Genomic DNA, 16,685 nt, shown 5'->3' with positions numbered 1-16,685 from the left:
GGGAGACACAGTCTGTGGTAATCTACTTGTAAGTCTGTCTGAGATAGCAAGAACAGCAGACGCTGGAGTCAGAGACAACGCAGTGTGGAGCTGGATGAACACAGCAGGCCAAGCAGCATCAGAGGAGCAGGAAAGTTGATGTTTCGGGTCAGGATCCTTTTTCAGAAAATAGGTTCCCAACTTGAAAGTCAACTTTCCTGCTCCTGTAATGCTGGCCAGCTGTGTTCCTTCAGCATCACACTGTGTTGTCTCTAAGTCTGCCTGTGCTGACTTAACGGAGCACAACCAATTGTGACAGCTGCAGTGGTATTTTCAGGTTCAGTAAGGATCGTGGTTGGTGGGAGGGGAGCAGTTTCAGTAAGAACCCCTGGTCGCTGGCAATTCCTGGGAGGTACAAGACATGGCTCCTTTTGTTGCCCCAACCCATAAGGTTGCAACATCCTCCTCCTCCACCACTGGGAAAGCAGAAGTGAGGTGTCTGGTGAAGAATCTATTAGTGAGACTGTACCATCCCGCAGCACAAGGTCCCTTTGCACTGTAACTTGCTTGGTACTCAAATTCAAGGTGGTGAGGGCAACGAAGCATCTTGGGCCTCAATGAATGAGTTGAATAACAGTTTTCATCCAGAACTATTGAAAATTAAGAATTAAGAACAAGAATGACAAAAAAAAACAAAATTGGTGAAGCAGAATTAAATAATGAGGAATAAAGGACTGGGCTTATGACTGAGAGTTCTGTGAGGGTTTTGGAGAAAGAGGATTCCGACTTGAATTACAGCGTTCCTTTTCGTGGGGTTTCCACTGACAATTGTTTGAAGGGGTAGATGCCCTGTTAATGTGATGCTGGCTAAGCCATCCCTAGTTGCCCTTGGGAAGGTGGCAGTGAGCTGGCTTCTTGAATCACTGCATTCCATTTGCTGCAGGGAGACCCACAATACATTCAGGATAAGGTGGACAAACTGACCGTGCAAACCAACGTAAATGAATATCATCTCACTGCCTATGCAGCAACGTGACTACAAGGAGATCAAAACGGGGAGCTTCAAATTCAAGGATATTTGACTTTTCAGAGACATGGATTACATTAGATTAGATTCCCTACAGTGTGGAAACAGGCCCTTTGACCCAACAAGTCCACACTGCCTCCTGAAGAATCCCACCGCAACCCCCTATAACCCACACACCCCTGAACACTACAGGCAATTTAGCATGGCCGATCCACCTAGCCTGCACATCTTTGGACTAGGAGGGATGGAAAAGGAGATGGGGTAGCACTGTTAATAAGAGATGAAAGGAAGACAGCTGTGAGAGATGATCTAGGCTTCAATGATGCAGAGTCCATCTGGTGGGGGTAGAAAACAGCAAAGAAGGCATTTGCAGGAGTACTGACAGACCCTGATACAGTAACCACTCTGTCGGAAAGGTTAGAAATCAGCAAATAATAGCAGAATATAAATCAAACAGAGCAATAATTACGAATGACTTTAATCTTTATGTTGATTGGGTTAATCAAATTAGAAAGGCTGCAACAACAAATTCATTGTGCATTAGGAACAGTTTCTAATACCACTTCTTTAGTGATGGTATCAGCACCTAATTCCCGGCCAGTTTTCTTTAGTACTAGCTCTTTAGTACTAATGGGATGTTTGAATTATCTTCCATGGTAAAGACTGAGGCAGAATATCTTTTTAGATCCTCTGCTCCCCAAAACTGTCTCCAGATTTATTTTAAAAGGGGCCTATGTTCGCCCACAGTGATTTGGTTGACTCTCAACTGCCCTTTGAAACGAGTGAGCAAGGCACTCAGTTCAAGGGCAGCCAGGGACGGGCCATAAGGGATGTCCAGCCAGCGACACCCACATCCCACGTCCCACAAGTGAATTAAAAAGAAAAACAGCAGAGAGGTGAAACCTGTGTCAATTTGCAATTCACAGAGTAGCCCTCTGTTAGCACAAGATTGCCACACTATAAAAATGAACACCATCAAACAAGTCATTACCTGAGCAACAAATCCTGTGCCTTTGTTTAGTTTCAATACTCCTTTCTTGGAGGCATGGATTCACATGAGAGAATGTATTAAATTTACTTCACATCATGTATTATTATGTTTGGATTTTTGGCACATGGGTTTTCAGAGTATCTGAAGAGGTTTAATGATTAACTTATAAAGTTTTTCTACAATGTTGGTCAGTTTTCTTTTAAAAACACTGAGAAAAAGTCTTCATGGAGAATGATTAGTCCTTGTGTACAATGGGAGAAATGTATGATCAAACAATGTCCAAAGGTTGTGCATTAGAAGGTCAGGGATGTGATTTTTTTCTTGTGATCAGGGAAAATACCTATAGTTTGGAACAGAAAGTTTTATAGTCAGTCTGGACAGTTCTTCAAGATTCTGCCTGGCTCCAGATGTGTAAAGCAGTTGCCCCTCAGAAAGGGAGAAGATAATTAAAAAAGAAATTATCTTGGAGTAAGGAATTTAGTACAAGTTCCAGATCAGAACTGTTAGGTTAAAACCCGATGGGATTATGTGAAGCTGAGAAAATTTAAGCACAGTTGAATGAAAGTTCAAAGAAGAGGTCAGATTTTCAACACTAGAATTTGAAACCATGGTTAAATTAAAGACTATAGAGGTGTATAAAGAAGAAGTTCTCTCTATTATGAAATAATGTTTTTGGGGATAAATGAAATTATATTTTTACTGAGTGTTTTAAAATCTTTAAATATTATATGTAAATCATTTGGTTAATTCTTGGCTTTGTTTTATTGTTAAACTGGACTCTACAGCACTGGATATTCGTGTTTCAGTGAAAGACTCTCGTTCAAATCTCCCAAAATATGATGTATCAAGCCAATCTGGATTTGCCTTGTCCAGTAATAACATCAGCTAGGATTGTTAAAAAAAAATCAGGTAGTTCACATTAACTCAGTTCTAAGAAACTTTGCTAACCTTTACTGGGGTGTCCCTAAATAGGTGAGGCTCTTTACCACACTTACGTAAACAATCTGGGGAAAAAGAAGACATGTCGTTGAAGCCTTTCATCCCGTATGAACATTTAAACTGGAAGCAGGGCTAGGCCATTCAGCCCCTTGAGACTGTTCCAACATCATACCTGATCTGTTTACTCCATCTTCCTGCCTACCCTCAACAACTTTTCACCCACTCGTTCATTAGGTATCCATCATTCCTTTAAAAACATTCAAGAAACCTGCTTCCAGCTTGGAAGAGAGTCCCAAAGACTCTCACTCTTGTGAGGTTACATTTGTCTAAATCTCTGTCTCATGGTCATCAGGCCAGGTGCAAGAATGCCAAATGTCAAAGGGCGCAATAGAGGCACCAGATTACGGGCCGGTTTGATTGGCTCGTTGGCTCCGATTGGCCAAGGCATTTCCCAGAAGAATGCACCCGGAAATTACTGCCCGTGTGTTTCTGGTCAACTGTAAAAAGGCACAGTTCCTGGTCATGTTCTTTTTTCCTGCAGTGGACAGTTCCCCTGAAACTGAATATATGTGGCTTCCAGCAGCAGATGTAAATCATACAGTATTGACTGATAAATTCAAATTGATAGTTACTGTCATTTTTGATGTAATCGGGATTGTTCAGCAAGTGCTATCTAATTACAGAATAAAATCTATCCATTATGGTCAAACTCTGAACAAGCAAAACACACACAATGCCTTTCATTTAGCAAAATGTCCCAAGGTGCATGGCTGCAGTGTAATTGGGGAAGTACTGACACGAAGGCACGTAAGGTGACCCAAGGACCAGTGACTAAAGCCTCGATCAAAGAGGTGGATTTTACTGAGTGTCTTAAAGGCAAAGGAAGAGAGGCTCATAGAGCTTGTGCTCGAGAGCTTGGTTTCTAGGCAAGCAAGAGGAGTGCAAATATTTTGAAGGACTATAAGGCTGGATATTAATATGGAGATTGGAATGGGATGAAAGTGAAAACAGTGATGGAGCACTTTAAGCAACTGAGGTGCTGCTCAACTAGGAGTCACTATAGCTCAGGGGTGGGGGGACTCCACCCATAGTACAAGTTAGGATATGGGCACTTTGGCATCCCTTTGTAATATGTAGCCGTGAGGCCAAATTACATACCCTCTAGAGAGTGGATGCGTTTCTCCCTTGATGTCTCATACACGTTACAGAACCCATCTCCAAGATTTGGATCTGCACCAGCAGCTAAGAGAATCTTCACCACACTGTGGAAAAACAACAGACAGTGGTCAGCAACAATACCAGCTTGTGCTTTCCTTATTCTTTCATGGGATGTGGGTGTCACTGGCAAAGTCAACATCTTTCATCGGTCCCTAACTAACCTTGAACTGGATGGTCATCCACATTGTTGTCGGTCTGGAGTCACATGCAGGCCAGACTGTGGGGAGGTGATGGCCTAACAGTATTATCATTAGACTATTAATCTAGAAACTTAGCTCAGGTTCTCAGGACTAAGGTTTGAATCCCACAATGGCAGACGGGGGAATCCAAATTCAAAACATGTCTGGAATTAAGAATCTAGGGAGGACCATGAAACCATTGTCAATTGTCAGAAAAACCCATCTGGCTCACTAATGTCTTTCAGGGAAGAAAACTACAATCCTTAGCTAGTCTGGCCTGCATATGACTCTAGACCTACAGAAATGTGGTTGACTCTCAAGTGCCCTCTGAAACGGCCTTACAAGCCACTCAGTTGGCGAGCAGATAGGGATGGGCAATAATTGGTACCATTGTCCCCAGTAACTTTTATATTTTATGTCTAGCCAGCGATGCCCATGTCCCACAAGCAAATAAAAAGACTGGAGAAGGACAACAGATTTCCTTCCCTGAAGGGCATTAGTCAACTGGATGGGTTTTACAACAATCAATGCCTGTTGTTATGATCACCACTGCGGAGAGTAACTCTTGATTTCGGATTTATTAATTGAAGTTAGCAGCTGCTGCAGCGATACTCAAACACATGTCCTCACTGTGTTAGCGTCGGCCTTTTCATGGCGATCCCAATGACATTACCATGATACCATTGTCTCCCTTTTCATATAGTAAACTGTCTGAAAGCAAGTGTCACACTAACTGTGGCACTATGCCATGCAGAGGTCGTAGCACAGGTGACCAAAAAGATACAGTCCAAAGAATATCTTAAACTGGAAAGGTGCTGGTTAAGAGAAGGAACACAAGACCTTGATGATGCCAGCGACAGAGTAATGGAGCTCTTACTGAACACAGGAGCAATGGCAGGATCGTCTCTAGTAATTTTTATATCTTATGTCCATACCATTATCAAAAAATCTTCCATCACACAGAGCAATCTCAGTGCACAGGAAGCAAGAACCTGGAACTGTTTAAGAAACAATCAGACATTCCAATATTTGATGTTGGCATTTTGCTTAGGGTTAATGGAACCAGATGGGCTGAATGGCCATTCTCACCAGCAGTGATCCTAGGAGGTGAGCATGGCCTAATCTGACCGATCTACATCACTTTAAAGGCCTGGATAATGCACATGCTTTTATGGCACCAACTATAATACTGAGGGGAACAGTGGGTCAATGTTCAATGACAAAGGCTTTTACCTTATCTGAATCAAGGGTGCATCCTACTGCAGCCACAGCTGAGAGAAAGATGGACTGGGGTGGGGAGGGGTGAAGAATACAAAAGAGCGCGAGAGAGTCATAGACAGACAGACACAGAGACAGAGGGAAAGAGATCAGGGGATTGAGAGAGAGACAGCGAGAGAGAGAGACAGATAGCGAGAGAGAGAGATAGAGATATATATATATACACATATACAGAGAGAGAGAGAGAGAGAGAAGGGCACAGACAAACATAGAGAGAGGCAGCGACTGAGAGAGAGAAAGAGAGAGGTATAGATATAGATATATAGAGAGAGAGGTGGGGAGAGGGGGAGAGAGGCACGGACAGATAGACAAACTTGGTCAGAGAGGGGGAAAGAAAGAGGGACAGACAGACAGAATGAAAGAGATAGACACAGATAGACAGAGGAAGCAAGAGATCGGGGGAAGACAGGAAAAGGCCAAGAGAATGAGTTGGAGAGACAGGAGGATCAGGGAGATGGTGTGTAGATTTGGCGAGTGAGGGGGCGTAAAAGAGACACAGCCAGACAAGTAAAGAGAAAGAGAATGAGAGAGGAAACAGTGAAAGCAATGAGAGAATGTAAAACACAGTTTATTCAGGCAAAAGTTGAGGATATCATTCTTTCAAACAGCTAAACTTGAGAAATTGTGATTGTAATTGAATATGCCAAACCTTAACAGGGTTTGGAGTGGAGATGGGGTTGGGGGCATGAGGGGAAGTTGATCTTATTGAGCTTAGCAAAACCCTGAGGGAAAGGGGTAGTCATGTGCAGTGAACCAGGGCGATTGCTGATCCCCGAGGGACTCCTGGACATACACAAAGGCCAGGGCACTAGAAAATAGAATGCATGAGGGGTCAATTAAATATGGACATGGCTTTCCTCTGAGCAGTGGGGCCACTGGATTGCTATATAAATATCCGGGGCATCACATCAAACCGCTTGCAATGCCCTGGATCAGGAGCAAGACTCCAACTTTGAATAAACATCTGTTGGAAAGGCTCCCGAGTGGCTTATGCAGCTGATTTGTAGCTTGGTGAAATTTACACAAGAAAGACAGACTTGCATTTCTATAGTGCCACTCACAGCCTCAGGATACAAATGAGCCAATGATGCACTACACTAGCTGTCACCAATGTAGGAACAGTGGAAGGAAATTTACGCACAGCAAGCCCCTAAAAACAGAATATGAAATTGGTCAGAGCATGTGCTTACTCAAAATATATTAGTGCATGATAAAGAAGCCCTCAGCTTTTCTCTGAATAGTGCTGTGACCTTTTACTTTCACCTCAGGTGAGAAACAGCACCTTTCTCAGTGCAGCACTCACTCAGCACTGCACAGAACCATTCACCCAATTTTTTTCTTTCTTTATTTATTCACAGGATGACGGCATCACCGACTAGGTCAGCATTTACTTCTCATCTCTAATTGCCCAGAGGGCAGTTCAGAGTGAACCACATTGCTGTGGGTCTGAAGTCACATGTAGGCCAGACCAGGTAAGGATGGCAGTTTCCCGCCCTAAAGGACATTAGTGAACCAGATGGGTTTTTCCTGACAATGGATTCATGGTAATCGTTAGATTCTTAATTTCAGATATTTATTGAAATCAAATTCTACCATCTGCCATGGCAGGTTTCAAATCTGGGTCCCCAGAACATTATCTGGGTCTCTGGATTAACAGTCAACGAAAGTACCACGAGGCCATTGCCTTCTGACGGCTTCATGTCCTGGGACTGGACTTGAACCTAGAGCTTGCTGCTCCGGGGGGCAAGAATTACACTGATTAATCCTCGCTGATTGGGTAATTATGAGTTGAACACGAGTGGGTAGCGCTGCGTTTCAGACCAGAGATCTATGCAATGGCTGTAACCATTCATTCTCAGGACGTGGGCTCATTGCCAAGGCTGGAATTCATTGTCCATTTCAAACTGATCGGATCCTGAATAAGAGTAATACCAAAAACATTGACTTCTCCTTTCCTCCAGATGCTGCCTGGCTTGCTGTGTGCTTCCAACCACTTGTGGTCTCCCCAGTGCCCTGTATAACTCAAGCATAGCCACCCTACTTTCTCATTCAATTCCCCTCACGATAAATCATAATTCTGTAAGCTTTCCTAATTACTAGTTTTACCTATACACTAGCCGTTTTCGATTCATGCATGAGAACACTACTTGTTTCAGTTTAGCAATGGGAAAAAAGATCAATTTTGCCTGTATTCTGTTTCCTGCTATCCGGCTAAACTATCGCTGTACCATGTGCTTTTATGCTCAGCAATAACCTTTGATGTGGCACCTTATCAAATACCTTCTTAAAATCTAAGTACTATACATCCACCTAAAAGATTGGTCAAAAATAATCTCCTTTTCACAAAGCCCTGCAAACTCTGATTACCTTGATTTCATTGAAGTGCCTTGCTATAACTTCCTTAATAATAGCTACTAACATCTTCTGTTTGATATATGTTCGGGAATTTGGGGAAAATTAAAACCAATGCATCAACTATCTTAAGAACTACCTCTTTCATTACCCCAGGGTGAAGTCCATCAGGAACTAGGCACTTTTCAGGTCTTAGCTCCAACAACTTACTCAGTGCCATTTCCCTGATGATTGCGATTTTCCTGACTTCCTCCATCTTTTCCATTTCCTGACTGCTGCTTCTAGGAATGCAACTTGTATTCTCTAAATTGCACGTGTTCTTCCCAGAAAAGAGGATAACCTGATATTTCTCCAAGTTATATCCCATTTGCCATGTTCTTGCCCAATCATGAACATAAAACATGGAACTGCACAGCAAAGTACAACCCTTCAGCCCACGATGTTGTGCCAAACGTTTCCCTAAACCTAAGGTCTATCTAACCCCCACCCCTACCTTATACTGTCATGCATGTGCCTATCTAATAGCCACTTAAATGCCCCTAACGAGGCCGACTCCACTACCCTCTCTGCAACGCATTCCACGCCCCTACCACCCTTGAGTAAAGAACCTACCTCTGCTGTCTCCCCTATATCTACCTCCACTCACTTTAAAACTACACCCCCCTCGTAATAGGTACCTCCACCCTAGGAAAAAATCTCTGGGCGTCACCTCTATCTATACCCCTGATCATTTTGTACACCCCTATCAAGTCACTGCTCATCCTTCGTTGTTCTAAAGGGAAAAGCCCTAACTCTCTCAACCTTTCCCCGTAAGACTTTCCCTTCATTCCAGGTAACATCCTGGTAGATCTCCTCTGCACCTTTTCCAAGCCTGTCCAAATCCAACTGAAAATTTGCCTTTTACATCTCCCTCACAACACACATTCCTGCTTACTTTTAGTGTCTGCAAGTTCGGAAATATTACATTTGGTCCACAACTTCGAATCATTTATATATATTGCGAACAGTTGGGCCCCATGTACACATCCCCACTAGTCTAGGAGAGTTCTGCACCAGACATTACAACCTCAGAATAAGTGACAGCCAGTTAGGGCAGAAATGAGGAGGAATTTCTTCTCTCAAAGGGCGGTGCATCTGTGGAAATCTTTACTGCAGGATGCTGTGAGGTTGGGTTCTTAAGTATATTCAAGGCGGAGATAGATTTTTAATCAGTAAGGGAATCAAGGGTTACGGAGAAAAACAAGAAAGTGGCATTGAGGGTATCAGATCAACCATGATCTCACTGAATGGGCCAAATGGTCTACTTCTGTTCCTACATCTTATGATCTTTTATCATCCCTCACTTTTCTTAACTCCAGTGGAAAACCCAGTCTGTCTAATATTCCCTCACAGGCTGAGCAGGCTATAAATGCCAGAGGATGCTTGTAAGAACAGGCCCTCTGTGGAACTGGAGAAAAGCAGCACAAGTCAGTCTCTGGAGGCCTGGCTGACAACTTGGAGGCAGGGGTGGAAGCAAGGGCTGATAAAGAGGAGTTCCTCACCCCACACGTGTCCCCTTGGCTGCCTCTCTTTCGCTGCAACTGCACCCAGTGTCCGGCCCAATCCCAACATGTTCCTAGAACTGGCTGACTATGCTTGGGGACTGGGGCTGTGCCTGTTGCAAACCACCACCACCCCCACCCACCCCCGACCTCACTTTCTGCACCGTCTCCTTGTCCGAGTTCCAGACACGCAGCAGCTGCTGACGCCACTGCGCAGGGAATGCAGCAGCATCCCGGCATTGCCGGCATCAGCTGCACATGTGCAGACCCTCCTGTGGCCAACCGACATCACAGCCCCTCTCTGCGCATGTTGCATTATGGATATTCGTACATTCCTCATGAGACAATCCGCTTGTTCCAGGTATCAACCTTGTAAATCTCCCTGAATCATCTCCAACTGATTTATATCCTACCCTAAATAAGGAGAGCAAAATGGCACACAGTGTTTGAGAAGTGCTCCCAATGCTGCACATCGCTTCAAAGCATTAATTACTGCCAAACAGAGTTCTGGTGATGGTACCACACCTTAAACATTCACCTGCCTTTTCCCCCAGCTTACACATATCCACCAACTGTAAGTCTTTGTTTTAATTTGTTCACGGGACATGGGTATCACTGGCTGGGTCACCATTTACTGTCCGTCCCTGACTGCCCTGGAGAGAGCAGCAGTGAGCCACCTTCTGGAACTGCTGCAGTCTGCAAAGCGTAGACAAATCCACAGCGAAACACCTATTGTTTAAAAAAAACCTGTATTTTGTGTGTGTGTGTTGTTTCATTTCTGCGTGTTTAAAAATGAAACAAAATGTATTCGTTCTGACCTGACGAAGACATCAGTGTTTAACAGGGATAGCTAAATGGGACAAATTGAGAAACAGGGGCCAGGTAACTAGAGGATACTCAGAGTTTCCCACTCAGTTCCTTACCCTCGAACACACTACATTCCAATAGCCGGCTGCAGAAAGGGACAACAGTCACACTTGATTGCTGCTCTTTGTCTGCCGCTTTCGCACTCTCTGCTCTTAAAAGAAAAAGACCAAAGGCTGAATTTTTTATCCTCTCAGCCTCCAGAACTTTCTCTCAGTCTTTCCATCACTCACCCTCTCTCTTTCGATCCACAAACAGACTCGCTCGGACTTCAAAGTGAGCTGAAGAGGGTCTCCCCTCAACCCAGTGTGTGGCCCGTGACCCCCACCCCTCCGTCTAACACCCTCCTCTCATCTTTTTCTAAACAGGAGCCATCAAAGGCTGGACTTCTGAAGGTGTTACACACAGACACACACAACAAGTCTGAAGAGATGGTGACTGGAGGACATCAAAAACAAATAAAAGAGATTTCGGATCCCAGCACATGGGGACCGGGTGCACTGTCTTGCCCTGGATCAGTGGAGGGCGAACACTGCCGCTTTTGACTCCTGGCATGGCGCTCGTTTTGTTCCGAACCATAAAGAACTGAGGACAGCACAGTGGGGATATGTTTCTCCAGGGTCAGTGAGACTTGCAAGCAGGTTTGTGAAGAGGCTCGCTGTTTGAAATTGGATTTTGAAGTGGAAATTGTTGTGCCTACGTATCCCACCCCGTTCCATGCTTGCCTGTGAAGTGGGAACCTTGCAGGCTGCACTTTGAAGGGTCATCTTGTGCAGCGGCACCTTACCCATGATGCAGGTTGAAGGAGGACAAGGCACAGGGCAAAAACAACCTGACCCGATCCTCCCTCATCAACTGGGCTCCAATATTTTTTTTGAAACTGCTGTGACAGAAACAAAAAGAACTTGTATTCTTTTCAGGATGTAGGAAACACAATATCCCATCTGTGTTCTTCAACCCCACAAACAGCAACGTGAGAGGGACTAGTTTGCTTTAAGCCCTGCTGACTGAAGGATAAATGTTGGCCACAGCACAACAGGACAGATTCCCTTCTGCTTCTTTGAAGTAGCAGTGCAGGACCCTTCTTGTTCCTGTCAGAAGGTAGACAGAGCCTCTGTTTACAAATCCTGAGAAAGGTGGCAGTGCTGCCTCAGCCTAGAAGTTTTCAGCATAGAGTTTATGCTCAAGTCCCTGGAGCGGCCCTTCAGCCCCTTGAACTGGATAGTAGTCTGTATCTGAACTCCAGTTGTCTTTATTTCACAGCATCTAACATCCTCACCCAAAAAGTATATCAAGTCATGAGAATACTGCCGCAGGGGAGAAATAGAGGGTGGGAAAACAACCCCAGGTTTCCACTGCTATTGGTTTGAAGGAGTGCGTCCCGATATTGTTGATGACTCAAAACTATTAGTTTTGCACAGGACAAATTCCAAATTTCAAACAATGACATTTCATAAGGCTAACAGAGCTGAATGCTGATTAGTCAACAAGTCAATTCTGACTAGCTGAAGTGCTGCCGTGGAGAAAGTAATGGGGAACTACTGGCTTTCCGAGCCCTCAGAAAATTTCAACAAAAAAAAACGAGCCACCAGACTTGGACAGATTCCTTTTGTTTGCAAAGGATAGGTTCCTACTGATGAATGTCTGTTACTTACGGGGAGTCAAAATAAAATATTTATGATCTCGACTGATAACCTTAATGTTTTTAGTGCAGCTATTTGCGCACTCCTACGTCATAACTTCAAAAATACTTCCGTGCCTGAAAAACATCATGGGATACTCTGAGGATGCGAAACGTGCTACTGAAATGCAAATCTCTCTTTAAATTACTGAATCCTTTTGACATTTGTAATTTCTAAATTGAAGGACAAATAACACCAGTTAACACAACATTTCCTCAAGAATTTAAATCTTCTAGCCCTCTACTTTCTCCATGGTACCCACTCCAAGGATAATGTAGTCCTCCTGAGGAGCAGCGTCCAAAGTGATCAACCACAGCCGGGTGCATTACACTGGACTCGGAAGGTTGTAGGTTTGATCACCCCCATTCCTCAGGATTTGACACAAAAGTCCAGGCTGATAGCCCAGCCCACAGTACAGAGGAAGTGCTGCACTGTCAGAGATTCCATCCTCTCACTGTTTGCAAATCTCTCAATGGGGATTCTGCAATTCTCCTGTTGAGTTTGGAAGGAGAGGGTTCTTAAAAAGAAGAGAGCAGTAGAGAGGCATTGGGAGGGAATGCATTCCAGAAATCAGGATCTAGACTGCTGAAGGCAAGGCTGCCAATAGTGAGGTAAATTAAATCTGAAATAAAAGCAAAAATGGCGTAAAAAGACAGCAGGTTTGGCAGCACTGGCTCTGTCTTTAAAAGTGATAGAAGCTTTTTTTTATTGAATAAAATCGGGGTTGTGTGGAGGAGGTCAGGGATCTCGGAGAGTACTGGAGACAGGGAAAGATTACAAGAATCGGGCACGGTAAAGTCATGTAGGAGTTCAGAAATAAGACGGCAAATTTTTAAGAAACAGCAGTCTGGGAGTGGGTACCAGAAAGCCAGCGTCTAGAGGTTTTTGGAGGCTGGAGAATGAAAAGATGGCCAGGAGGGTTGGAATGGTCAAGAGGCGAGGATCAAAGACGTTGACGAGGGATCCAACAGCAAATGAGCCCAGGGGCAATGTTACAAAGATGGAAATGGACAGTATTAGTGGTGCCTCAGCTAGAAGCTCATCTCAGGGTCAAACAGCAGGGCCATGAGAGATGGTTCAATCTCTGACAGTTGCCAGGGAGAGCAATTGAAGTCAGTGCCTAATGACTGGAATTTGTGATGGGGACTGAAGACAATGGCCTTGGTTTTTCCAATAGTTTGTTGGAGGAAATTCCTGCTCAACCAGTCCCGGATGTCAGAGGAGTGGTCATCAAAAACAGTGGAGGAGTAGGGAGGCGTGGTGGGGAGTTCGAGCTGGCTGCCATTGGGCCGAATAGCCTACTCCTGCTCCTATTTCTTATTGGTCTTATGTGACAACTCATGCTCTTCAGAGGATGTCGCGCGAGGGCAGCGAACAGATGTAAAATATGATGAGCCAACGCAGACACCAGGAAGAGAAGTCATTTGCAGCTATTCTTGGGTGACAACTAGACAGGGAAGTCCTGGATAGAAGCAGTGAGATCTGTCATTAACAGCAGTATGAGGGGTCAGCACAATCTCCGCGAATGGAGTTAAACTTTACAACAGGGACTACTGTGTTACACACTAGGACACACACAGTCGTACGACCTCAGTAGGAGGAAGCGATTACCTGTGATTCTTGTTCATTGCTGCAACCATCAGTGGGGTCCAACCCAGTTTGTGCCGATGTGAGACGGGGACACCAGAGGACAGCAACCTACAGGAAAGGCAAGGCATCACAGTCAGTACAGTGACTTACACACAACTATATCACCTGGCCCTTCCCCACTGCCAAACTTCACCTCTCATTATGGACCATGTACCTGTTACTGGAAAACAATGGCCAGGATACGAACAATGAATTACAAACAAGCCTAAGCTACTCGGTCCCTCAAGCCTGCTCCATCTTTCAATAAGCTGAAGGTTGATTGTTAACTCCACATTCCCAATCTCGCCTTTCACGCCCCTCTCTGCCTTAAAAATATTCTCAGACTCTGCTCCTAGACAGTTCCTAAGAGTCATGCCCCTATGAGAAAACATGTCTCCTCATCAATGTCTAAAACATACAGCCTGTTATTTTTAAACAGTGATCCCTAGTTCTAGGTTTTCCCAAAACATATCTCCGTATAGATCATGTCAAGATCCCCTCCTTGTGTTTCAATCAAGTTCCCTCTTATTGTTCCGAACTCCAGTGGTTACAAACCCAGCCTGTACATCTTTTCCTCATAAACAACTTTCCCAATTCAGGTATTAGCCTAGTAATCCTTCTCTGAATTGTGCAGAATTAATGAAAAGATAGCAATTACAGAAATGCAAGTCCAGTCAAAAACATGCAGGTTAAGTGAACTGGCCATACTAAATTGCCCATAATGTACAGGGGTGTGCAGGCTAGGTGGGTGAACCAATGGGGAAATGCAGGGTTACAGGAATAGGATATGGGGTTTGGGTCTGGGTGGGATGCTCTTCAGAGGGTCAGTATGGACTCAATGGGTGGAATGGCCTGCTTCCACAGCGTAGAGATTGTATGATTCTATGAAGTACTAGTCCCAGCAGTGCCTACCCTTTGGCCCATCATGCTTGTACTGGTTCCATTGAAGAGATTTCCAATTAGTACCCCCTTCCCCTACTTATTTTCTCATAACGTGATTAATTTACCCACTTCAAGTGTTTATCCAATTCCTTTTTGAAAGTTATTAATGAATCTGCTTCCTTGTGAACAATACATTTCAGATCATAACGATTCACTCTGTAAAACTAATTCTAAATTCCCCTGTGGTTCCCTTATCCATCAGCTCAAATCTCTGCACTCAGTTTATCAACCCTCCAGCCAAAGGAAACAGTTTATTGGTCTCAAAATACCTTGTACTTTGAACAACATTCCAGTTATATAGTGCCCATTAGCATAATAAAATGACCCAGAGTGCTTCAAGTAGCATAACTGGACAAAATGCCACAATGAGCCACACAGGAATTTTGTTTTAATTCATTCAGGGGACATGGGTGTCACTGACTGGGCCCAGAATTTATTGCCCATCCCTATTTACCCCTAGAGAAGGTGGTGATGAGCTACCTTCTTGAATCACTGCAGTCCGTATGCAGTAGGTAAACCCACGATGCTGTTAGGGAGGGAATTTCAGGATTTTGACCCCACGACAGTGAAGGAACAATGATATACTTCCGAGTCAGGATGGTGAGTGGCTTTTGATTTGGTTTGATTTATCACTGTCACATGTACCGAGATACAGTAAAAAGTACTGTTGTGCATGCTGACCAGGAAATCTTACTTTACATAAGTACATCAGGGTAACAGAACTGAATGTAGAACAGTGATACAGCTACACAGGAGCACAGAAAGATCAACGCTAATATGAGAGGTCCATTTATAAATCTGATAACAGTGGGGAAGCATCTGTTGGTACATACTTTAAAACTTTTGTATCTCCTGCCCCAGGGAAGAGGGTGGAAGAGAGTATAATGGGGGTGGGAAGGGTCTTTGATGATGTCAGCTGCTTTGCCGAGGCAGTCGGAAGTTTAGACAGAGCCAATGGAAGGACATTTGCATGGCAGACTGGGCTGTGTTCACAACTATCAGTAATTTCATGTGGTCTTGGGCACATCTGTTGCCGTACCAAGCTGTGGTCAATCTGGATAAGATGCTTTCTATGGTGCATCTATAAAAGTTGGTGAGTTATTGTGCCATGCCAAATTTCCGTAGCCTTCTGAGTGTGTTCCACCATTCAATCATGGCTGATATGTTTCTCTGCCACATTCTCCTGCCCTTTCCCTGTAACCATGGATCCCCTTACTAATCAAGAACTTAGCTGTCTCAATCTTCAATACACTCAATGACTTGGCTTCTACAGCCTTCTGGGGCAGTGAGTTCTACAGAGGAAGGTATAAGGGTGATGTCAAAGGTAGGTTCTTCACAGAGAGAGGTGAGTATGTGAAGCGCGCTGACGGTAGTAGTGACAGACTTTTAAGCGACTTTTGGATGGACACATGGAGGACAGTGCAATATAGGGTATGCAGGGTAGTTTGATTTTAGTAGGATAATAGTTCAGCACAACATCGTGGGCCGAAGGGCCTGTACTGTGCTGTACTGTTCTATGTTCTAATCCAGTTCATTTTAGCACAAGTACCTGAAACCTTGGTCTTTTGGGAAGGACTGTAAAAGCAAGCGAGGGGGAGGCTTAGACAGCGAATTCCAAAGCTCAGGTAGCTAATTACGTGGCCACCTGCAGTGGAACGAAGAAAATCAGGATGCTCAAGAGACTGGAATAGAGGAGTGCAGTTATCTTGGAAAGAGAACATTGTATGCTGTATTATACAGTAGGAGTGCAATAGTGTACTTGACTGTGCAATGAGACAGTTGTACATTGGTTATACAATAGTTGAGTCAGACTAGCTGAGGTGCCTGGCTACGTGTGATGGATATAAACTGTCCCAAAAGAAAACAGATGGAACCCATCTGGTCAGTGCGGCAGAAGTTCTCGTGTTAAGTGATACTGTTTCATGCAGGCACCTACTTGAATTAAAGATCCTTTGACTGATTTAAAAGACCCTCCATGCATCTGGCACATCCTATTGTAATAACGCAAAAGCACAAACACACACAGCAGTTTGCTAGAACGACACTGGGGTTTAATGAGCTAAC

General features: G+C 44.2%; 1 protein-coding gene across 1 annotated transcript in view; it reads right to left on the bottom strand.

Annotated features, from left to right (window-relative positions):
- clpb (ClpB family mitochondrial disaggregase) overlaps positions 1-16,685 on the bottom strand; it is a 101,930-nt gene that overhangs the window by 70,054 nt on the left and 15,191 nt on the right. The window contains exons 3-4 of the mRNA XM_059646865.1: positions 13,662-13,748; positions 4,095-4,198 (exon numbers count right to left, since the gene is read on the bottom strand). Coding sequence (XP_059502848.1) covers positions 4,095-4,198; positions 13,662-13,748 — 191 coding nt within the window. The remainder of the gene's footprint in view (positions 1-4,094; positions 4,199-13,661; positions 13,749-16,685) is intronic.

The sequence above is a fragment of the Stegostoma tigrinum genome, chromosome 6 (assembly GCF_030684315.1).
Source record: "Stegostoma tigrinum isolate sSteTig4 chromosome 6, sSteTig4.hap1, whole genome shotgun sequence".
Lineage (NCBI taxonomy): Eukaryota > Metazoa > Chordata > Chondrichthyes > Orectolobiformes > Stegostomatidae > Stegostoma > Stegostoma tigrinum.
This window is presented reverse-complemented; position numbering and strand designations above follow the sequence as displayed.